Source organism: Xenopus laevis, chromosome 7L, assembly GCF_017654675.1.
Source record: "Xenopus laevis strain J_2021 chromosome 7L, Xenopus_laevis_v10.1, whole genome shotgun sequence".
Taxonomy (NCBI): domain Eukaryota; kingdom Metazoa; phylum Chordata; class Amphibia; order Anura; family Pipidae; genus Xenopus; species Xenopus laevis.
This window is the reverse complement of record NC_054383.1, coordinates 24492286-24516269: the sequence shown is the minus strand read 5'-3', so window position 1 is coordinate 24516269 and position 23984 is coordinate 24492286. Positions and strand designations below refer to the sequence as shown.

The window sequence follows — 23984 nt, the reverse complement described above, 5'->3', positions numbered from 1 at the left end:
GGCCGGTAAAATACCGACCAGGTGGCAACCCTAACCAGGGAGCTGTTATCTTGTGTCAGGGAGCTGCTATCTGGTTACCTTCCCATTGTTCTGTTGATGGGCAGCTGGGGGGGGGGAGGGTGATATCACTCCAACTTGCAGTACAGCAGTAAAGAGTGACTGAAGTTTATCAGAGCACAAGTCACATGACTGGGGCAGCTGGGAAACTGACAATAGCCCCATGTCAGATTTCAAAATTGAAAAAAAATCTCTTTGCTCGTTTGCAAAATGGATTTCAGTGCAGAATTCTGCTGGAGCAGCACTATTAACTGATTAAACTAAACTAAAGCCCCAAGCAAGCCCGGATTTGTGGGAAGGCCACAAAGGCCTGGGCCTAAGGTAGGAGGATTTTAGGGGCAGCATGCCTCCTGGCCGCATCCACATTGGTTCAGAAGCAATAGGGACGCATAAATGATACAATATTTTTTTTCCATTTCCCGTGCATCAAACCCCAGTGCTCTGAACCAGTGATGAAGATGTGCACCGTATGCGCATGAATGAAAGGGAGGGGACAGAAGCAACCAGCTGCAGTGATTCTAGGGGTGCCCGCTGTGTAAAGCTGGCCTTGGCTCTCTGCATATCCATTTGTCTGTTTGGAGGGATTACAGGAATTTATTAAAGTCTCCAATTACGTCACCTGAATTCAGATGACTTGCCCTTTAAAAATTACCTATAGGATATGTTGATCATTTTTTGGATGTCAATGTCTTTTAAATTGACTATTTTGCCAACCTGACTGTCCCTTAACACTAAAGGTGACCATACATGGGCAGATCCACTCTTTTTTGGAGAGGTGGCCAAACGAGCCGATCTTACCCCAATATGCCCACCTTGAGTGGGGCCCAACCATCAATGAACCGATGCGGTACTTTTAAACCTTTTTTACATAGTTACATAGTTAAATTGGGTTGAAAAAAGACAAAGTCCATCAAGTTCAACCCCTCCAAATGAAACCCCAGCATCCATACATACACCCATCCCTACTTTTAATTAAATTACATTTTTTAGCCAGATATCCATTGGGGAAGCCGGTCGGAGCACCCCATACACAGGCCAATAAGCTGCCGACTTGGTCTGACAGCAACTTTTATTGGCCTTTGTATGGCCCCTTTAACAGATTAATGCAGCTCAAATATGGCAGCCTTCTTTGTTAAAAAAAAAAAAAAAGATTTAATTTCTGGTGTCGGTATCTCTCTATATGAACCACAAATTGCCTAGCACTGGGGCCATATGTGTCACTGCACCCCAGTAGCAGGCCAGTTGTTTAACCCTTAGCAAAATAGAAAGCACTTAAAATCACTTTTATTTATACCACTCGTCTAGACCATGACACATGGCAATATTTCAAGTCCCATTGTCAAGTTTGATAAAAGGCCAAGAAAGCCTGCTTACTGTGTGTGAGTTGTGCTATTCTGTGCCAATGGATTAAATAAAGATAAGTACCAAAGAATCTTAATGCTGTCTGGCTTGCCGAGCATCCATTGCTGCTTGCTGCACCATAGATTGCTACCTCTGTTGTTACCCATATGACCCTCTGCAGTCTGTAATAGAACACCTGATTGTAAAAGTTCATTTTTAAAGTGAATGTCAATCCTAAGAATAAATTGCAGGGGGAAAAAGTAGCCCTATTGTTGGATGTTTATCCATGATGACCATGGTGAACAACACAGGGTAGAGTCCTGCACGGGTCCATTTTTTGGAACCCGTACCCGACCTGAAATCCGCAACCCGCATTCTTACCCGCTTGGACCCGCTGACCATCAAGAATCAGGAAGTGCTGTTATTGTAAACCGGAAGTGACATCATTGGAAGTAGGTGTGATCAGAAAACAAGTAGAAAAAAACTCTATTGAGAAGACCCGCAGTTCAACCCGCAGAAGCGTCAACCCGCGTCTATACCTGCACCCGGAACTTCTACCCGCAACTCGCAGGGTACCGCAGGTTTTTGCAGGGCTTCTTATAAAAAAAAAAAATTGTGTATAGAGTATGGCACCAGCACTTAACTTAACTTTTCCCAGCATCCCTAGCTTAGATTGCCATTTGTGCATGCACTATACCATGGATCCCCAACCTTTTGGACCTGTGAGCAACATTCAGAAGTAAAAGGAGTTGGGGAGCAACACAAGCATGAAAAATGTTCTTGGGGTGCCAAAGTGCTGTGATTGGCCATTTGGTAGCCCTATGTTGATTGTCAACCTACTTTGAGGCTCAGTTTGACAGTACACCTGGTATTTATATAACCAAAACTTGCCTCTAAGCCGGGAATTCAAAAATAATCTCCTGCTTTGAGGCCACTGGGAGCAACATCCAAGGGGTTGGAGAGCAACATGGTTGGGGACCACTGCACTATACCGTCCAACATTTTGAAAACCAAAAGAGGGCAAAAATTTTTTACCATTCCTGTTTTATGGCCACACCCCTCTAATTATGATTTCCATTTTACAAAATTTGGCAGGTTATGGAAAGTTTGAACACATTTCTGGGGGTTTTAGGGTCAGATTTCATGTGTTATTACAGTGGAAAACGGCACAGTTGGGAGGTTTGTAACATTTTACAATATTCTGCATGTGTTGTCCTAGGCCCTTATAAGCAGTGTGGCGTAATTTTTTTCCCCTGGGCCGCTTAACTTTTTTTCCCCCTTACCAGCCTGGGAAGCAAGCTTAGTAATTCTGTTCACTGGCGGGTGCCTAAAATGTTGGGGTTTCCTTGTTCTTAAAGGGGAGTGGGCCGCATTGCTAGTTCCTAGAGTGCAGCTGAGGTAAATTTCTATTTTAAAAAAAGAAAATTAGGCACTAAAATAGTTTCAGTAGTCCAGACTAGTAGCGCAGAGAGCAGAAAGGGGCAGATGCTGCTTTCAATAATACTTATATTAACTCTAAAATCATTGACCATCTGTGATTATTCTATATTGGAAAGTTGCTTCAAATCATGTTGCTTCATTTCATTGTGCAGAAGCAAATTCTCCTTTAAGACCCCCCTTTCTATGATTCCATGTGATGAAAGGTTCTATGTGATGACGGCTTTTGTCTTGAGCGCTGGTATCTGGCAGACAGCAGAGCAGGTCGATGATGGAAGCTGCACATCAGCAATGGCTACAACTCCCATTTCCTGCTCTGAAAACATTACTCTGCGCTGTTGCTGATTGCAGGCATTCGAATGTGTCTCCTTTTTCCCAGTGTTAATGGGTCTGTATTTGCATTCTCTTGCGTGCAGAGGCTATTGACTTGGTATGCTACTTGTCATTCACTAGCCTTATCTGCAGTGCTGCGGGACATGCGTCTGCTTTTAAAAATGTGCTGGGTAAATACATATTATCTATAGCATATATTTTCTTAAGTGCAGCAGATAAGAGACTGTCTTGGGGTGTTCAAACTGTGACTATCCAGCTGTTCTAAGACCATACTCCAAACATCTTGTAGCTGACTTTTGGGATTTATTAGGGGGAGCCTTGATAATTTATTTAGATTTAGTCCTATCTGTATGCAGTGTCCAACCACTTGCTAAAGATGGATCTGCATTTGCCTCAGCCTTGGTGAATTGGGTGCAGAAGGGTAATGTCTTGTTGGGTTTGAGTTAAGATGAGTGGCGGGTGCATTTTAAGGTGGCCATAGACGCTCCAATATTAACGTACAAAACAAATTTTAGTAAGATATTTGGTGTGTTTATGGCAGGAGATAAGCTTATCAGCATAAATGTGGATATCGGTCGGTTTATTGATTGGGCCGGCCAGAAATTTTTGATCGGGCGACTTTGAAGGCACCCAAACATCGGCCATTGTTAGTGTTGAATCGTCAGATACAAGTAGAATTCTATTGTTTCTACCTGTATATCTGACAATTCATCTCTACACGTGTGTATTATTAATCTTTCTTGGAAACATCTTTTCCAGGAAAGATCGTAATTGTAATGTCTGTGGCCACTTTAAAAGTGGGAAAAAATGCATAAATCAGGGATTTCCATTCTGCTGCTTTCCGTCTTGAAGTCCCAGCATCCCCCTGAAATAAACAGTTTATACATATACTGTATGTATGTACATGATCTATATAGGTAAGGGACAATTAATTGGAATGGTCATATGACTAATAACTAGGGATGCAACGAATCCAGGATTCGGTTCGGGATTCGACCAGGAGTCGGCCTTTTTCAGCAGGATTCGGATTCGGCCAAATCCTTGTTCCTGGCTGAACCGAATCCTAACTTGCATATGTAAATTAGGGGCGGGTAGGGAAATGAGGTGATTTTTGTCACAAAAGAAGGATTTTTTCCACTTGCCGAGGCCTCCTTCACTGAGCACCAGGGAGTTGTAAATCGGAGAGCCAAGGGTGTGCAAGGGTGGTGACTTTTCAGCTTTATACACAAACACAACAGGAAATAATAACAGTACGTGTAGTAGTATAAATGAGAATCCTACTGAAAATCTTGAGTATATTTAAAAAATGTGGTATTTAAAGCTCGCATTAGCACAATATCTAATTAAACCTACACAATTCCATATATCCCTTTGATTTTTAGCTTTTTTTTTTTTTTAGAGCAGAAGACCTCATGCTTGATCATCACTCCACTGATGTTTGGTTCAAAGCAAAAAAAAAAAGTGATATGGAAGATACATTTGTTTATTATAGGAAGGTGGGATGCGTCTATTTTCCTATATTTTCCTTCATGCTGGAGGACCTGGCCGAAAACCCTTTGTGCCAAACCCAAATATGATTCCCGGTCTGCGAGTCTGAAATGTAACTTAGCAGGGAGGCTGTTTGGTTCGTGTCAGCTCCTTAGCCAGGTCATTTTATCTTTCTGCAAGTAGGGACCTGGCACTAGATTAGATTACTAGAGTACCAAGCCACGCACACTGCATAAAACTTGTAGCATTATTATATGACTAGAAAAGCTGTGAGTTGTGTTTAGCTGAAAATGGCTGGTTTCAGATTTGTATTAATACGTATATGTTTTTCATTCAATTCCATTTTAGGATAAGGAAACCTGCATCGGGATCAACAATCAAAGTTACATATGTGAAACCGGTCATTGCTGTGGACAATCCCAGTGCTGTAATTACTACTATGAACTGTGGTGTAAGTAGCGCCTCATCTTTCTTTTCTGCTGAGGCATGGCGCATGCTCAATCTGATCTTTACTTCTATCAATCACAATATCTTAGTACAGGTATGGGACCTGTTATCCAGAATGCTAATACCTTAAGTCTACTAGAAAATCATATAAACTAGGGATGCACCGAATCCAGGATCCAGAATTCAGCCAGTATTCGGCCTTTTTCAGCTGGATTCAGATTTGGCCGAATCCTTCTGCCTGGCCGAACCAAATCTGAATTTTCATATGAAAATTAGGGGCAGGAGGGAAATCGTGTGACTTTTTGGTCACAAAAAAGGAAGTAAAAACTGTTTTCCCCTTCCCACCCCTAATTTGCATATGCAAATTCAGATTCGCCTGAATCTTTTGCAAAGGATTCAGGGGTTCGGCCGAATCCAAAATAGTGGATTAAGTGCGTCCCTAATATAAACATTAGCTAAACCCAATAGGCTGGTTCTGCCTCCGATAAGGTACAAGGTACAGTTTTATTATTACAAAGAAAAAGGAAATCCTTTTTAACAATTCGGATTATTTGGATAAAATGGAGTCTATGGCAGACTGCCTTTCTGTAATTCTGAGCTTTCTGGATAATAGGTTTCTGGATAATGTATCCCATACCTGTACGATTTCACTCCATTAAAATAAGCTGACCTGAGTATCCCTTTGAGGGCAGTTGCACACAGGGGCTACCTTTCTGTAGCAGGGCATTGGAAAAGGTGCGGTAAAAGTGTGTAATCACAGGACCAGGCAGCGGCAATTGCTCCTTTTACTGAGATTTTTCTGCCAATTCTGATGCTTTGTTCCACAAGGCAATTTCCATTTGTTTTGTCACTGGCAATTTAGCACAAATGACACAATGCCTCTGGTGCCCAAGTTGGAACACTTTCAGACAACAAAATAAACCAGTTCGGGTTTAAATCCTGTTAAACCTAAACTGATGAAACAGTAAGGGGCAGTTTAAAAACTCATACATTCGAATTTTAATCCTCCTATTCGAAATGATTTATCACACCTCGACCATGGAAACCATCCTAATTTAAATATTCGCCACCTAAAACCTGCCGAGTTCATGTACAAGTCAGTGGAAGAGGTCCGTTGAGCCATTTGGAGATGTTAATAGCCTTCCTGACATTCAAGGTAAAAAAAAAAACACGATTCGAATGAATTAGGGATGCACCTAATCCAGGATTCGGTTTGGGATTTGGCCAGGATTCTGCCTTTTTCAGCAGGATTCGGCCGAATCCTTCTGCCCGGCTGAACCAAATCCGAATTCTAATTTGCATATACAAATGAGGGGCGGGAGGGAAATTGTGTGACTTTTTTTCACAAAACAAGGAAGTAAAAATGTTTTCCCCTTCCCACCCCTAATTTGCTTTATGCAAATTCGGATTTAGTTCGGTATTCGAGCGAATCTTTCGCAAAGGATTCGGGGGTTTGGCCGAATCCAAAATAGTGGGTTTGGTGCATCCCTAGTACGAATCGCATACAAATCGAATATGAATCAAATACGATTCTAATTTTCGGGTCGGAATCATTCCATCGAATATTAGACAAATTTTTTATTAAATAACCTCCCAGTGGAATTGGGAGTACATTTGAATTTACAAAAAAAAAATTCACATGAATTCGAAGTTCAACCTTTGAAAAATGGGCCTCTAAAAGTTGGCACTGCCTGCATTCCTGAATCACTGCTGCCCTACAAGAGGCATTAATAATTGTGAAAAAGTCAGGTGTGCCCAAGTTCAGCCTCATGGGTTTTCTTTAAAATTGACACTATATAGTGAAACTGACCTTTTTATGTTCAATGTAGGCATGCACTGAATCCACTATTTGAGATTAGGCCAAATCCCAGAATCCCTCATGAAAGATTTGGCTGAATAACGAACCAAATCCCAATTTGCATATGCAAATTAGGGGCAGGAAGGGAAAAAGTAGGATTTTTTTTTTTACTTCCTTGTTTTGTGACAAAAAGTCACGTGATTTCTCTTCCTGCCCCTAATTTGCTTTGCAAATTTGGATTCAGATTCTGTTCAGACAGGCATGAGGATTTGATCGAATCCAAATCCCGAACCGAATCCTGGATCCCTAGTTCAATGCATAAACCCATTTATTGTTCCTTTTATGTCCTACGTGGTTTAATTCAATTGTTTTAGCACTTGGGGTTTTCACCGAGGTGAAGCAACTAACAATGGAGCAGGGAAGAGAAATTAGTATTTTTAGATTGTAAACTCTACTGAGCAGGGCCCTCTTGATCTCTTGCATCGGTTGTTGGTTGCTTTGTATGTAAATCTATATGTTCCGTTTATATACCCTATTTATTGTTCAGAGGTGCAGAATATGTTGTCACTTTATTAATATGTAATCATATATGCTGCTAACCCTAAAGAAAATTCCTTAAAGTTTTTTAAAAAAAAATATTATAGCACTTGGGGATTATAAATAGAGGTGGAACCAACTAAAATGGAGTAAGGAAGATGAATAGCATGAGCATTTTTAGATTGTAAGCTCTATTGAGCAGGGCTCTCTTTACCTCAATTAGTATTAGTATGGCTGATGCATACCGGTCTATTGTGCAGCCCTGCGAAAATTTTTGGTGCATTTTTGCATTATCTATATTACTCCGTCAAATTGGCTGGACTTTTTATTTATTTATTATATATATATATATATATATATATATATATATATATATATATATATATATATATAATATATATTTGCTCTTGAAGACGTTTCACTAGTCATCTGACTGGCTTTCTCAATTCAGAATGACGTGTACAAAAATCGTTGTGGAGTTCAATACCCTGCATTCAGAATAAGTCCTTATAAACTAAGGATGCACATAATCCACGATTTGGTTTGGGATTCAGCTTTTTACAGCAGGATTCGGATTCTGACGAATCCAAGTACCTGGGCAAACCGAAGCCAAGATATCATATCAAGGAATTTAAAAACATTTTTTTTTTACTCTGTTTCACCCTCATTTCCCTAATTTACATATGCAAATTAGGGTTCCGATTTGGTTAGTTGTTCAGCTGTATCTTTCACAAAGGATTCGTGATTCAGCCGAATCCTAAAATAGCAGATTTGGCGCATCCCTATTTTAAACCCAGGCGTTTTTTCTTTCCTCTGTGCTGCCACTTGCGTTCCACACAAAAATGCACAGGAGCTGCACAAAAACAGACCCTGTAATAAAACCCACAGACTGCATGTTGCATGCCACTTCATAGTTAATTAGTAATCCGCATGGATGCATGCTGCAGACAGAACTACCTTTTAAGTAGCCATACAGCATGCATCTGAGCTAATTGCCTGTAAGTTAATATCTTTCAGTTAATATTTTACTGACTCCTATAAAATCTAGATACTGAATGGCTAATTAAACATTTAATGCATTCTGCTTGGCTGCACAGGGAACAGTGCAGTCTGCAGAATGCATCTAAATTGCTTACTAAACAGCTATACAGTGTGCAGTTTTAATAAGTCTCCAGTGTTGAAGGAGTAAAGTAGAAAGCCTAATCGCCTGGGTAAGTTTCCCTGAATTACAATTTTACATACTCTGATTTTAAGTTTTCCCACATTTAAAAGGAAACTCCGACTTCCAAACCAAAATTTGATAAAGAGACCCACATAGCACAGAAACCCCTAATATACCCATCACAGTTACCTGTTTCTTCAAAAAGTATTAATAATTGCCATTTTCTATGCTGAAATCCAGCTGTTTAACAGTTCTTCTCTTTCTGCATCATTTGAAATCCTGGCAGGGAAGGAGGGACTAAACACTGATGTTACAAATTGTAACAACTTCTCCACAGTTTACAGACAGCATGCAGGAACTACATAACCCACAATGCATTGCACTGTGATGTTCTGTTCCTTATTGAAATCACGTTTGCAGGGAATTGTGGAGTTTGGAGGATGCAGGCTGAGGACAGTTGGCTGTTGATACAAAGTAACAGTAGTCAGCCAGCTCAGCAAAGTAGTCAGACAGATCAGCAGGAGAGCAGGGGGCTAGGCTTAGGGAAATGTCAGAAACCATAAAAAAACAGGAAAAGTCTGCATATTTGTATATATATACATATATATTGCAAAGTTGCTTGAAATTATGTTTACTTTTCAAAAAGCTTATGTGTTTGTGGAGTTCCCCTTTAACACCATTTATTGTGGCTATATATATATATATATATATATATATATATATATATATATAAATGCTTTTTGTATTTCCTGGATTTTACACAATTTTTTCTTGTCCCCCTGAAAAACTTAACATCATGTAATCATTAAGTAAACCCAATAGGCTGGTTTTGTCTCCAATAAGGATTAATTATATCTTAGTTTGGATCAAGTAGAAGATACAGTTTTATTACAGAGAAAAAGGAAATCAATTTTAAAAATTTGTATTAGTTGTATTAAATTGGGTAGATGGCCATCCCATAATTCAGCACTTTCTGGACAAAGGGTTTTCGGATAATAGATCCCATACCTGTAGTAGTTCTGCAATAAGAGGTACAGCTTGTCTAGCATTTCCAGATTTGTCTGACTTAGTTCTCCTTTACAGACACTTATAGGCATTTGTAATTTTGTCTTATGAATAGAACCCTTTATTGTTGTTGTTTACAAGTTCCATGTGTCTTTATATACATTGCACAATTGAAGTATTTGGTGCTTTAGAAATATTTCCTATGGTCTTACTTTACACCTGTGGGTCATCATGTGATAGGATGTCAAGCCACAATTAGAAATGTGGAATAAAAACACATTTGCTGATTAGTTCCAGCCGACATTCCATGGGGCCACTGGGCCTCTCTGGGGAATTCCAGTAACCACAAGGCAGTGACATATATGTAGCCTGGAAAGTTGCACCCAGCAGTTGGGCAGAGAGAAAATCACTTTCAGCCAATGAGATAGATTTATAAAATACAATTGATCGTTAGAAAAACGATTTATTCTGTTTTTCTCTGTTGTTAAACTGGTACTATGCAGGGCAACACTGGTTCGTGCAGTTCCTATATAGTCCGTTATTCTATGGTTGCTGATTTTGACGTTTAGAGATGGCAGTTTAGCCTGACATTAGCCGTCTAAAACTGCTAATTTCTCAAACCACTAAAAAAAAAAGATGCACCGAATCCAGAATTCGGTTCAGGAATCGCCGTTTTCAGCAGGATTCGGATTCGGCCGAATCCTTGTGCGTGGCCAAAACAAATCCTAATTTGTAAATTAGGGGCGGGAAGGGAACTCATGTGACTTTTCGCCAGAAAATAAGGAAGTAAAAAAATGTTTCCCCACTTTTTCCTTTACAGCCTCTAATTTGCATATGCAAATTAGGGTTCGGTATTCAGCCAAATCTTTCACAAAGGATTCGGGGATTCGGCTGACACCAAAATAGTGGATTCGGTGCATCCCTAACTAAAAATAGAATAAGTATGTAAATACCAAAGTGCTCAGAGAAGAAGCACTCTGAGTACATATATATCAATTACATTTTGGGGTTCAGATGCCCTAGATAAAGTTTATATAGACTCGATGGCACGATGGATTTGTTGCCAAGGAAAGCAACAAGGCAGCTCCCCTACAGCAGATATGCAGCACAGTGATGTCCTATGGTAGATAAATCTGAAGCTTATTATTTCTGTAAATCTGTTTCATCATTGTGTGTTTTGATCAATCACTAGCAGCAATTATGGGGCTCAATCTAAGAAAAGGAGCCTGTTGCTGAACTACAGATCCCAGAAACCCCCCCGGTTGCCAGTGGATGCTGGGAGTTAAAGTTAAACTGCAGACTGAAGGCAGTAGGTTGATATACTTGTTGCATATTCTGAAAACATCAAATGATTTTTACACAATGTGCATTTTGTATTATATTTTAGTTAAAGACTAGCCGACCCCTTCTTAAGTTAACAGCCTGTAGGTAAAGTGTAACTGATTATAAAACTTGTAGCCCATGGTATGGTCAGATTCACATTTATTGGCTCTTGGGGCCCCATCAGGTGACCATTCTTGCCAGAATCCATCCCTTATAAATTACATTATATTATGCAGTGTCTGACCTCTGTGTAACACCGGGTGATTTGTGACATCATATGGGAGTTTTGACTGCTCCCTGCTATAGTTAATTATAGTGTTCTAGTACTGTTGTTTTTGCAGCCAACTCCTTTCCGTAGGCTAAATCATGTGCTTATTATTGAGCGAGAGAGACAGAGCAAGAGAGCGAGAGAGACAGAGCGAGAGAGACAGAGCAAGAGAGCGAGAGAGACAGAGCAAGAGAGCGAGAGAGAGAGCAAGAGAGCGAGAGAGCAAGAGAGACAGAGCGAGAGAGACAGAGCAAGAGAGAGAGACAGAGGGAGAGAGACAGAGCAAGAGAGCGAGAGAGACAGAGCAAGAGAGCGAGAGAGACAGAGCAAGAGAGCGAGAGAGACAGAGCAAGAGAGCGAGAGAGACAGAGCGAGAGAGACAGAGCAAGAGAGCGAGAGAGAGCAAGAGAGAGCAAGTGAGCGAGACAGAGCAAGAGAGCGAGACAGAGCAAGAGAGCGAGACAGAGCAAGAGAGAGACAGAGCGAGAGAGAGACAGAGCGAGAGAGAGACAGAGCGAGAGAGAGACAGAGCGAGAGAGAGACAGAGCGAGAGAGAGACAGAGCGAGAGAGAGACAGAGCGAGAGAGAGACAGAGCGAGAGAGAGACAGAGAGAGAGAGAGACAGAGAGAGAGAGAGACAGAGAGAGAGACAGAGCGAGAGAGAGAGAGCAACAGAGCGAGACAGAGACAGAGCGAGACAGACAGAGCGAGAGACAGAGCGAGACAGACAGAGCAAGAGAGAGAGACAGAGAGAGCGAGAGAGAGACAGAGAGAGCGAGAGAGAGACAGAGAGAGAGAGAGACAGAGAGAGACACACAGAACGAGCGAGACAGACAGAACGAGCGAGATAGAGACAGAGAGAGACAGACAAAACGAGCGAGAAAGACAGAACGAGCGAGATAGAGACAGAGAGAGAGACAGAGCGAGATAGAGACAGAGCTAAAGAACGAGAGAGAAGGAGGCTACAGTTATATAAAAGTAGGCTAATCATGTGCTTATTGTTGAGAGCGAGCAAGAGAGAGCGAACGAGAGAGAGTGCCAAGGGGCAAGAGAGAAGGAGGTGACCGTTCTATAATAGGCTGTGCTGTTATAGGGCAACACTTGGTCCATTACTGACCGTCTGAGTGTGCTTATGGCAGTGAAATAACTGTTCAATAGAGATAACGTGACCCTGATACAGTAGAGCTCTAGTTATCGTAGGACCACCAGCCGTCCATGTGCCCTGTGCTGAGCCCATCTGATGTAAAGCCCGTTCCTATCCTACTCATGACTAGCAGTGTGCTTATTTGAATTGTCACTGATTGTTAGGTATTTATATAATTACAATAAAGAATATTCTATATGAATGGCCATTTGATGCTGCATTATACAGGACACTTACAGTTGAGAGTTTCTACGGGCCTAGTCACCTATGGCAACCAATCAGCAAGGTGGCATTTCCTGGTCACCTGTTTACAACAACCATCTCCTGGGTTGCTATGGGTTACTGGACCTGGGCAAACTTGGTGCCTTTTTATTCTTGAATTATTAACCAATCAACTTGAAATACTGACCAATCATGGGTCGAATTAGGCCGATTATGTTTAATTTTTTTTTTGCCATGTCTTAATTATTTTAAACGTGGCTTGTGGGCAAAAACCCATTAACTGATTGTTATTGGTAATGCGTTTCATCTCCTTTAGTTAAATGTTGCCCAGAATGCCTTATCCCTTCTGTGTCTTTAGGTCCAAACTAGGAAATTTCAACTGAAAGAGCCAGAAGATTAGGAATTCTGCTTGTGGATTTTAAAGAGGAGATAGTGTCCAGACCAACAGTAATTTTTACAGGCATAAGAACACTGTTAATGGGGACCTGTCATCCAGACATAAAAAGCTGTATAGTAAAATTCTGAAATTGCCTTTTTCAAAAAAACAAACAAACAAACAAACATACATCTATGCAAACATCCATAACTTGTTTAAAAGTCTCACTTGTCAATCATGTATTGACTGCCCCTCCTCAGTACCAAGGGCATAGAGGCAGGGCAGGCAATTACTTTCACTTTCTATTCTGAACTTCTAGATTTCACTGCACTCCCTATGTTCCCCTCCCTCCTCACCATCCAGGGTCGGACTGGCCCGGCAGGACACCGGGAAAAAACCTGGTGGGCCCCGACCCTCACAGGGCACCACCGGGCCGGGCCCCCTCTTCCGCTATTCCAATTCTACAGCGCCATCTGGGCACGCTCGCCGAGCATGCTCCGTTCACACATGCGCACCGAGCACCCCATCATGCATGCGCGCTGAGCCACGCGTCACATTAGGGGGGCCCTGGACAGCAGTCCCGGTGGGCCCCGGTCCCCCCAGTTCGACCCTGTCACCATCTAATTGTGTAGTCGGTACCCAAACCCTTTGTCTCTGACTCCACCAACTCAAAGTAATAAAAAAAAGTATAATTTAGTGTTGCCTTGCACTGATAAAAGCTGTGTGTTTGCTTCAGAAATACTACTATAGTTTATATAAACAAGCTGCTGTGTAACCATGGTGGCAAAAAAGAAAAGGCACAGGTTACATAGCACATAACAGATAAAACACCATTGTATTGGACAGGGCTTATCTGTTTTGTGCTGTGTTGCCTTTTCTTCTTTGTTCCAGTTTGAATTTGAATTATTTTTAAAGGTGACAGGTCCCCTTTATTGCAAGGCAACAATTTAAATAGTTGCTTTCAGCCCTTTAATCATAATTATTGTACTGAATAATTTACAGCATTAACATTTGAGGGTAAGGGGGGTCTGGGGTTTTTTTTGCTGCTCGTTGGAATGGTCAAGGAGGGTGGAGGTGGCCCAGGATGGGTAGGACATGCCTTCAGTGTATTCCCCTTCCTTTATACTGACTAGGGATGCACCAAATCCACTATTTTGGATTTGGCCGAACCCCCGAATCCTTCATGAAAGATTTGGCCGAATACCGAACAGAATCCTAATTTGCATATACAAATTTTAACATTTTTTTACTTCCTTGTTTTGTGACAAAGAGTCATGCGATTTCCCTCCCCTCCCCTAATTTGCATATGCAAAATTGGATTCGGTTTGGCCGGGCAGGAATCCGAATCCTGCTGAAAAAGGCAGAATCCTGGATTCGGTGCATTCCTAATACTAACTGGGTGGAGAATCTATTTGGATGCTCAGTTATGGTAAACAAGGCTTGACAGTTTAGGAAGCCTCCCTGATCAGCAAACTATCCCAGGCACCAATAAACACGTTGTTTATATTATTCCTCTTCAATGTGATCGGTTACTATCCAGATTGCATTCATGCTGCTGGGGATTAAAGAATATGATATGCCAGCAGGTGGGGCAGCCTTGGGTGTATAAGTAGAAGCAGTGCTTAATGTGGAAGAAATGTGTCCTACCCCCCAGCTGGAATACAAAGTCCTAAGGACATGATACCCAGGAGGAATGTTACTGATTTAGGTGAAATGTCATGTGGCTTATATGAACAAATACCCTATGTGACGATAAACCTGATAGATAAGCGTGATACAGGTGAGTATGATAGATAAGCATGGTATAGATTAGCATGAAAAAGATGCCAGTTTAGGTATAAGGTGAAGAAGTCTGCAATGTATTGTCCCACCAAGCCTATGCCAACAAGGCCTGGTTTATATATCTTGTGCCTTTGTCATAAATTGATAGTATCACCTGCTTTCCAGCTTGATATTTCCACTCTTCATCCCTGCCTTACAGCATACAGTATTCCAAAGCTGCATCCCCTCCACTTAAAGTGGACCTGTCACACAGACATAAACAGCTGTATAATAAAAGTCCTTTTAAAATTAAACATGAAATCCAAATAATTTTTTCATTAAAGCATTCGTAGCTGTTGTAAACTCATTTAAAAAATCTCAGCTGTCAATCAAATATTGCCTGACCCTCCTCTATGCCATAGGCAGGGCAGCCATCAGGGGGGTACAGGGGGGAGAGTTGTAGGGGGCCCCGAGGGTAAGGGGAGGCCCCGCCATGCCACACTTGATTAACCGCCCCCCCCCGCTTTCTGAGATTGGTCACAGAGTTTAAGTCCCGGTTGAGCTGCTCAGGGATTGGATAGCTGAGCTCATCCAATCACCATGCAGCTTTACCCGGACTTGAAATTTTGTGACCAATAATGGAAGAAGATGCAGCCACCTGTGCTCCCCTCCTCCCTTCTGTAGTTGGCAGCTCACTTACAGCAGGTGGGCTACACTAATGAAGTGCAACATGGCCGGGCCCCCTTAAAGGTAACCTTTTGTGGTCCCTGTTGGGGGCCCTGACCACAAATGTTTTTCTATGGGGGGCCCTGACCACAAATGCTTTTCTATGGGGGGCCCTGATCACAAATAATTTTTTAATGGGGGGCCCTGTCCACAAATATATTTTTTAATGGGGGGCCCTGACCACAAACATGTGGGAACCCTAGCCACCAATGTTTTGGTTTTTTTTTTTACTGTGTGGTGGGGAGTGGACCTGTAGGTGAGGCTTGCGGTGGGCCCAGGAAATTTTGTCGTATGGGGCCCTGCGATTTCTGATGGCGGCCCTGGCCATAGGCATAGAAGCGGGGCAAGCAATTACTTTCACTTACCATTTAGCACTTCCTAGATGTCACTGCTCTCCCCACATTACCCCAGTTCTCTTAACAATTTAATTGTGCAGCCAGGGCATGGGGATGGACATCAGGTCCCACATTCTGGTGCACAAACAAGATTCTGAGATGATGCAAGGCCTTAATAACAGTGTGCACAAAATGGCTCCTGCCTGCTTGTTATAATTATATATAGTTCCCAGACTGATGGAAACAAGATTCAAATAATTTTTGCTTGAGTGATAAAATAGGATTTGGAATAATTTTTTTGGGTCCCCTTTAAAAGACCCAAATTTGTGTTGGCAGAAGAGTTGCTTTACTTTTCTCCCTCCAAAGCAAAAGAATGGGGCTAACGGAGTAACTGCCCCACCAATGCCCCCATTAAAAGGAACTCTAACAGATTATAGTTAATATACTAGTTATTGACTGGCTTCAGTTGGTAGAAATCAACTGGAAAATGCCTGGATTATATGTTCCATAGAAGGCAATGTACATACTCAGCACCTATAAATCTTCCCTTAACCTGCATTAGATAGGAAGTGGCGGGAATGATGATGTGCCGCCATGCCCTGGGTAAGGATGTATGGAATGGGAAACTTTAGGGAATAAGGAATGCTGATCAGCCCATTAAGCCTGGCTCCCAAAGCTCTCATTACAGCCCTGCAGGGACTTCTCTCTTTCTTGCACTGGAAACAATGATTAAAATCTCACACCGCCATTTGACTGCAGAAAACCTGTTGGGCCCAGCTGCTCAGCCCAGTGCCTAACAAGCTGGAAAAGATCAGACTGTTCATGCTCTGTCTTGTTTTATTATCTGAATAAACATAGTTTGATCTGGGGCTTTCGTTAAAGGAATTGTATTTGTGCTTGCCTGAGGAAATTAATATTTTGGTCCATATGTCTACAGTCCGGTAAACATAAAAGCTAGCAGTGTTGTCTTGCTTTATTGCACAGATTATGCTTTTGAGATCACTGCAAATAGCACTCAAAACACAAGGTTCAAACAAACAAAATAGTGGTGATGGATCAATGCACATTCCCTGGTCCTCTTTTTCACTAATAATTTAGTATCTATGCAAGTGCGTATACTATCAAAATTGGGTTTTTAGATTATAAAATTGACAAGCCACCATACTACATCAAGGTAAACCCCATAAGGTGGTCGAATTATTTACCTCTGGTCACTTTCCATAGGCTGGCACCTCCCTGCATGATAGCATGTCTTGGGATAAGTGTCCCCTGACCAAGGGACTGGACTCACAGGGCTTAATCCACCCCCACCATTAGCTTTTAAAGGTGAGTGACTGCCAAGGCATAAGGCAGGTTCAGTTACACTTTATCAGAAAGTCACACTGGAGCATATTTTAACATATTTAACTTGTTTATCAATGACCTGGAGGTGGGCATTGTAAGTACTGTCTGTGTTTTGTGCCAATAAGTACAATACAGATTTCTGCCACTCTGCAGAGAGATTGGACTAAATTGGAGAAGTGGACAATAATTTGACAAATCGGGTTCAGTGTTGATAAGTGTAAGGTTGTGCATTTCAGTAAAATTTACATCAATTTGAGTTATACACAAATGGTGTATAATGATGGGTGTTCCTTGGGCATCCTCAATTGAAAAGGATTTGGGGGATTTTTGTGGTTAACAAGCTGTATAACTAACTATAGGCAATGTCAGTTAGTGGCTATTAAAGCAATTCAATTACTATCAGGTAGTGATGTGTGGGTCAGGAAAAACTCAACAGCACCTGAACTTAACCCAAATCTGACCCTAACCCACAAAATCTTTCCATTGTAGGACCTGTATCTTCCCTCTTTGTACGCTGCTACTTTGCATACCTCTGGTTCCGTGATACAGAATCTTAGGGAGCAGTTTAGGAGTATACTTCCCAAGTCTGACCCGCACCCAAACCCAACCGGTGGTCAACCCGCAGGTCACTGGCACTGCAGGTTTCGGGTCAGCCCACGCATTCTACTGTCTGGCATATAAAAGGGCATACACACAAATATACAACAAAATTTTGTCTCTTTATAGGTCCCTGGTAAGGCCTTACTGTGAGTATGCAGTGCAGTTTTAGGCCCAGTCCTTAAGAGGGATATAAATGAGCTGGAGAGAATGCAGACGTGCAACTAAACTGATAAAAGGAATTAGTATACGAAGAGGCTAGACTGGGGGTTGTTTTCTGTGGAGTAAAGGCATTTGTGAGGGGATATAATTACTCTTTACAAGTACAATAGAAGGCAATTTATAGTGAATAAAGTACCCCTTATTGGAAAAAATAAGGATTTTATAAGTCACAGAGGAGTTCCATGACCATACAGGTCATGGAACTCCGAGGTTACTTCTAATATCCTCATATTTTCCAACAAGGGGTACTTTATTTATTATAATACACAAGTTTTAGTGTGTCATGTGACAAAAATGACATCGCTACTCACCGTTTATAACTGATGACATCACTAGTCACCATTTATAAGGATATAATTTACAGGATATTCATGGCTTTTGTGTATTATAGACAGATAGCGGGGGATATTTTTTTTTCTCACAAAAAGGTTAAACACACTTTTATTTAAAGCAGTGTGGGTGGTTCTTAACAATGAGGACAGTGAGGTTCTGGAATGCCCTGCCGGGTGAAGTTGTGAAGGCTGACTCTATTAATCAGGCCCAGATTTGCTGCAAGGTCATAAAGACCTGGGCCTAGGGCTGCACAAATTAACGGTCAGCTTGCTTCCACAGCCACACTGGTAGAAACAAAAGCTGTGGGTGAGCACAATTCTGTGAGTGGGAGGGATTTAGAGGGAGATGCAGTATGCTTTTAAGAGGGGATAACATAGGGTTGCCACCTTTTCAACCGGTGGAGACCAGGCAGAGGGGCAGGGCTGTGACATCAGCAGGCCGTGACATCAGACTCATCAGACTTATTTGGAAAACCAGGCAGGAAGTCTTGTTTACAAGTACTAGAAGTGGGTGATGGAAGACCCCTGTGCTTCTCATTCAACTGACTGGAAAGCAGTGTGGGGCAAGTGGCAGCATCTAAACCCAAATGTTGCTTTTCGGCGGTAGAAATCCGCCGTGTCTGCCTGCACCCAAGTGGAAACAGTGCTTCTGGCTGCAGAAGAGCAGCGGGAGTTTCTCCACAGGCCAAGATCTGCCATTGTTTGACGCTAGCCTAAGACTATTGCATCTGAGCAAGCATTGGGGCATTCCTTCCTTCTTTATATAACCGCGTCCTCTCCACTGTTACATTATGGAAGGAGTTGGGCACGCTGGCACAAGTATATAAAAAGGTGCGCATGGTAGTTATGTGTGGGCCGGCCCGATACTCGCAGGTCGTGCGGGTTCGGGCTGACCTCGCACTGACCCGCTCACCCAGCCCGCTAAGTTGCAGTTCCAACTTCTGGGTTCTTCTTTTATAGATGCTGCACCTGCTTGCCCCGCCCCTTTTGTGACATCATTGGCGGGCGGGCACGGGTCTATAAAAGGAACCCAGAAGTTGGGCGCGGGCAGGCTGACGGAGGGAGGGTGGGTTAGGTGCGCACATCACTAGCGCACGGACGTGGAAGTGGGGTACTAGACGGTCTCGGGAGGGACAGAGGCTAAAGTTCAGCCCACGGCTAGAGGAAATCATGCGGAGTCGGCCTGAACCCGCCTTATTTGCAGGAAAACTGTTGGGCTTTGGGCTGTCCTGTACGTCACTATTTCCTAGTATTCATTATGGCAGTCCCCCCATACACAGATAAGCACAATAAGAGGATGATAACCCACGACAGTAAGTTGTTTTTTTTTTTTTTTCCTGAATATTTTCTTTTACTTATTTGTTGTAATCCTGTGATAATTGGAACAGGCTGGTCAGTCTGCCGAGGAAACCGTGTATTGCTCCATTCCAAGCCTATTTTCAGATCTATTGATTGAGTCTTGTTAGGCAGATAGTTCAATAAGCTTAAGAAGCAAGTACAATCCCCTGGCTGTTTGTACAAATAAAGTATGTTTGGTTAAGGAACACAGAAGCCTTGGCTGTTCGGTTCATTAGCAACAAAATCTAAAAATATTTGTTTTTGCCTTTGGTCACTAAGATCTAAAGGATTATAGGAGTATTAATGCCTGCTGTGTGTCAATGATGTAAAAAAGATTAACTTGGGGAAATAGTCATGTAACCAGGGGGGGGATAGTGAGATAAACACACGGTTTCCAGGGTGGAGATGTGAGCCACAAACAAGGTGTGGCCACTGTTACAAGTCCTTTCATTGGCCAAATTCTTGTCTGGTTGTTTTTGTAGTATGGAAAATGAAATTCAGATTGGAAGTTTTTTGCCATGGGGAGGGAGGCACTAAATCCATATTGAATTTGTCAGGATCCTCTAGAAAAGATTTTCCCGAATACCAAACAAAATCTACACGGCAACTGAATGACGGCAGCACTTGAGAAGTTAATGGGGTATCAAGAATAACCCCTCTATCCACTTGTACTTGCAGGCCGGCTTTATTTCATTCATGTTTCTGCTTTCAAATCAAATGCATCCTTCTCTGCCAATTGCATTTGTTTTCTCTATTTGTGCAAGTATTGCTTTCTACCAGGAGACTCCAGTAAAAAAAGACGGGAGACCCAAAGTTTAGGGAACAATATTGTGTCAGGCATCAAACTATTACCTTAAAGGGTTGTTGACCTTAAAGTAAAATTTTAGTATGTTATAGAATGAACAATTTCAAGCAACTTTTCAGTTGGTTTTTATTATTTATTTATTTATTTTTTATTATATAGTTTTTGAATGATTTGCCTTTTTCTTCTGACTCATTCTAGCTTTCAAATGGAGGCCACTGACCCCATTTAAAAAAAGCAAATGCTCTGTAAGGCTACACATTTATTTTTGTTGCCACTTTTTATTAATCATCTTTCTATTCAGGCCTCTCCTATTCATATTCCAGTCTCTTATTCAAATCAGTGCATGGTTGCTGGGAAAAAATTAGACCCTAGCAACCAGATTGATGAAATTACAAACAAGAGAGCTGCTGAATAAAATGCTTAATAACTCAAAAACCATAAATAGTAAAAAAGGAAAAGCAATTGCAAATTGTCTCAGAATATCACATTCTACATCATACTAATAGTTGACTCATACAGGGGAGAGAAATACGTGGAGATTTGGGGAAATTTAGTCCCCCGGCGACAAATTGCCTCTTCTACGAGTGACTAATCTCCCCGAACTGCCTCCTGCCAGCTAGAATGTAAATGGCCGCTGGGATGGCACTCCGAGTGCTTCGTTTTCTGAAATAGCCCGAAGTTGCCTCACGAGGAAACTTTGGGTGACTTCGGAAAACAAAGCGCTCCGAGTGCCATCCCGCCGCCGATTTAGAATCTAGTCAGCGGGAAGGCAGTTCGGGGAGATTAGTCGACCGAAGGAGAGCTAATTTGTCACCAGGCGACTGACCTTCCCGAATCTCCATGTGTGTCTCTGCCCTTAAGGTGGCCATACACCGATATTTTCCCAGTGTGTAGGGCCCTTTGAAGAGCTTTCTTGATTGATTCAGCTAGATATAGATTGGACATATTTAAAAATCCCGTCAAAGCAAGGGTTGCATCAATCCGTTGATGCAGTCCTCGCTAAGACTACCTGCACTCCCATCGTTGTGATCCGATCGTTGGACACTTGGTGGGCATATCCGGGAACAATCCGCTCATTTGGCAACTCCTCCAGACCAGCGAATCATTAAATTTATGGCCAGCTTCAATACAGAAATGATTCTGCCATTTTTATCATCATGATATTACATTGCAATCAACATTAGGATAAAGGACATACAACTTAAGTTTAATTTGACAGTGTTCCTTTTAATCTGTTATAACAGCATGTAGGAGCTACTTATAAACATCCTGCTGATTGCATTACTTGTTACCATGCCTTCTGTTGTGTGCCCTATGGGTTTGAAGTGATTTTCTTGTTATAGTCTAATGGGCATTGCTCTCTGCTGTTTTCACAGGGTTCTGGCTTGTGTGGACAATTATCATAATCCTTAGCTGCTGCTGCGTATGTCATCACCGAAGAGCCAAGCACCGTCTCCAAGCACAACAGAGGCAGCATGAGATTAACCTGATAGCTTACCGTGAAGCACACAGTTATTCATCTGTGCCATTCTATTTCAGTATGTATTCCTCAATAATAATCATGCTCACTGTTTTACTTCCCCTTTTTCTGCCCATGTTTTCTAGATACATCACCTTGAGGCTTGGGTGTTTTTGTTCACCCGCTTCCTATAACCAATGACAGGGTTAATGTCTTCTGTAAGCAACGCATTTCACATTGTAGTGAATAGGAAGCAGCCATTATGGTAGCAAAGGGTGTTTTGACTGCTGCAGTTCTCCATGAGATGGCTGAGCCCATAAAAAATACTTGTGTGACTTGGGCCCTAGTGGCAGAATAGTTTATATGGCAGTCAGCTGTCTGTGCTTTCCCAAAGGTAGGACAGATAACCCTGTCCCGCTAAGGCAGTGATCCCCAACCAGTGGTTTGTAAGCAACAGATTGCTCTCCGACCCCTTAGATGGGGTGGCCTCAAAGCAAGTGCTTAGTTTTAGTTGCATAAAAACCAGGTGTACTGCCAAACGGACCTACTTTAGATTGCCAGTCCATATAGGGGCTACCAGTAGCCAATCGTGGCCCTTATTTGGCACCACCCAGGAATTTTTGCATAATTATGTTGCTCTCTAACTTGTTTTTTTTTTTACATTTGAATGTAGCTCAATGAAAAAAAAAAAGGTAGGGGACCCCTACTCTAAGGGACTATTGCTAACATATATGGGCACCATTACTGCACTGATCACAATAGAAAAGTTACATTTTTCCTCCATATAAACATCCTGCTTTCTTCCTTTGTTGTTAGGATTTTTGCCAAACTATCTGCTACCTCCTTATGAGGAAGTGGTGAATCGCCCACCAACTCCTCCTCCACCATATGCAGTCTTGCATCAGCAATGTATCTCAGCCTGCGATTGGACACCAGCACCAGATTCTGTACATAATCTTGCTCCTCATAGCCAAACAAACTCCCCAGCAGCCTCAGCTAGCGGAAGTGGAACGAGGCCTCCGAGCATTGCCGACTGTGAGCCTTCCACCACCTGCCTACAACGAGCAGCACCAAAGAACAGTAGTGTGGACTCCAGTGATCCAGCTGGTGGAGCAGAGTTGGAGGAGATGGCGGATCAAGTCTCTTTTCTAGACAAGGACTCCAAAAAACTTTTGAAGCAGTATAGTTCTGAAAGCCTAGACCATAGTAGCTTCTATGATGGCAAGGACAAAACTCCTGGACGACATCGAAGGTTCACCGGAGATTCGGGTATTGAAGTTTGTGTGTGCAGCAGGGGTCACCATGATGACTTCAAAGAACTTGATGGCTTTATGGATGATGAAGTGGATGGTTTCTGTGACAGCTGCACTTCCTGTGATGCGCAGCCCCATGAAGAGGAAGAAGGGATATTTGCGCATTCCTTAGGATCTAGAGATCTGGATCATAACCCTATGCCCAGTCAGCCTGTAACCTTACTCAACACAATCAATGAACAAGACTCTCCAAATTCTCATAATAGCGGCAGTTCCCGTGGCTAACTGACTACTACGTCACAGAATGAAAAACCTGAGTGACTGTGTTTAGCCTGTCTACATTATTTTTTTTTCCTTTTGTTCTGTACATTTAAGAATACAAAAACTTGGAATCGCTTTACCAAAGCCTGAAGGAGAAGATAATGACCTGTCCAGAGTCAGGTGCCCAGTGCTTCAACAAATGCCTTTTTTTTTTAACAGGTCTTTGGTACTGATGATTTTGGTGATGGTTTATTAAGAGAATAAACAAAGTCCTGAGCTTTAGGCAGGCGCGAAAGGACGTCTTAGTTGAAGAAGGCTCTAATGAGCCTTGATATTGGGTTTAGGTCAGCAACAGATTCTCTCCTGGTGCTCTTAAATCCCTTAATAAACCTATACTGTGCTAAAGACATTTTGACAAAACTTGTTGTTATGACGTGACTAGTTGGTGTTCACGTGGCACCTGAATGCTAGGAGAAGCATTACGATAAAAAGAAGCTTTGTTATATGCTTGTTAAAAGTAGATAGCGAAGGACACATAAGCATTATCCACCTGTTCCGGTGGACGGCCATGAACAAATCCGAAACCAGTTGCGTTTACGCACTGAGCTTCACA

The 23984-nt window shown here is 42.1% G+C and overlaps 1 protein-coding gene across 6 annotated transcripts in view; it reads left to right on the top strand.

The window, feature by feature from the left end:
- wbp1l.L (WW domain binding protein 1 like L homeolog) overlaps positions 1–23777 on the top strand; it is a 96223-nt gene extending 72446 nt beyond the window's left edge. For 5 of the 6 annotated variants that reach the window (XM_041568683.1, XM_018241691.2, XM_041568682.1 and 2 more), the window contains 3 exons: positions 5005–5107; positions 21775–21936; positions 22674–23777. In XM_041568683.1, coding sequence (XP_041424617.1) covers positions 5005–5107; positions 21775–21936; positions 22674–23395 — 987 coding nt within the window. In that variant the 3' untranslated portion in view covers positions 23396–23777. Of the gene's footprint in view, positions 1–5004; positions 5108–19333; positions 19569–21774; positions 21937–22673 lie in introns of those variants that run through there. The other variant, XM_018241692.2, reaches the window with a different exon arrangement.
- The last annotated feature ends 207 nt before the right edge of the window (positions 23778–23984 follow it).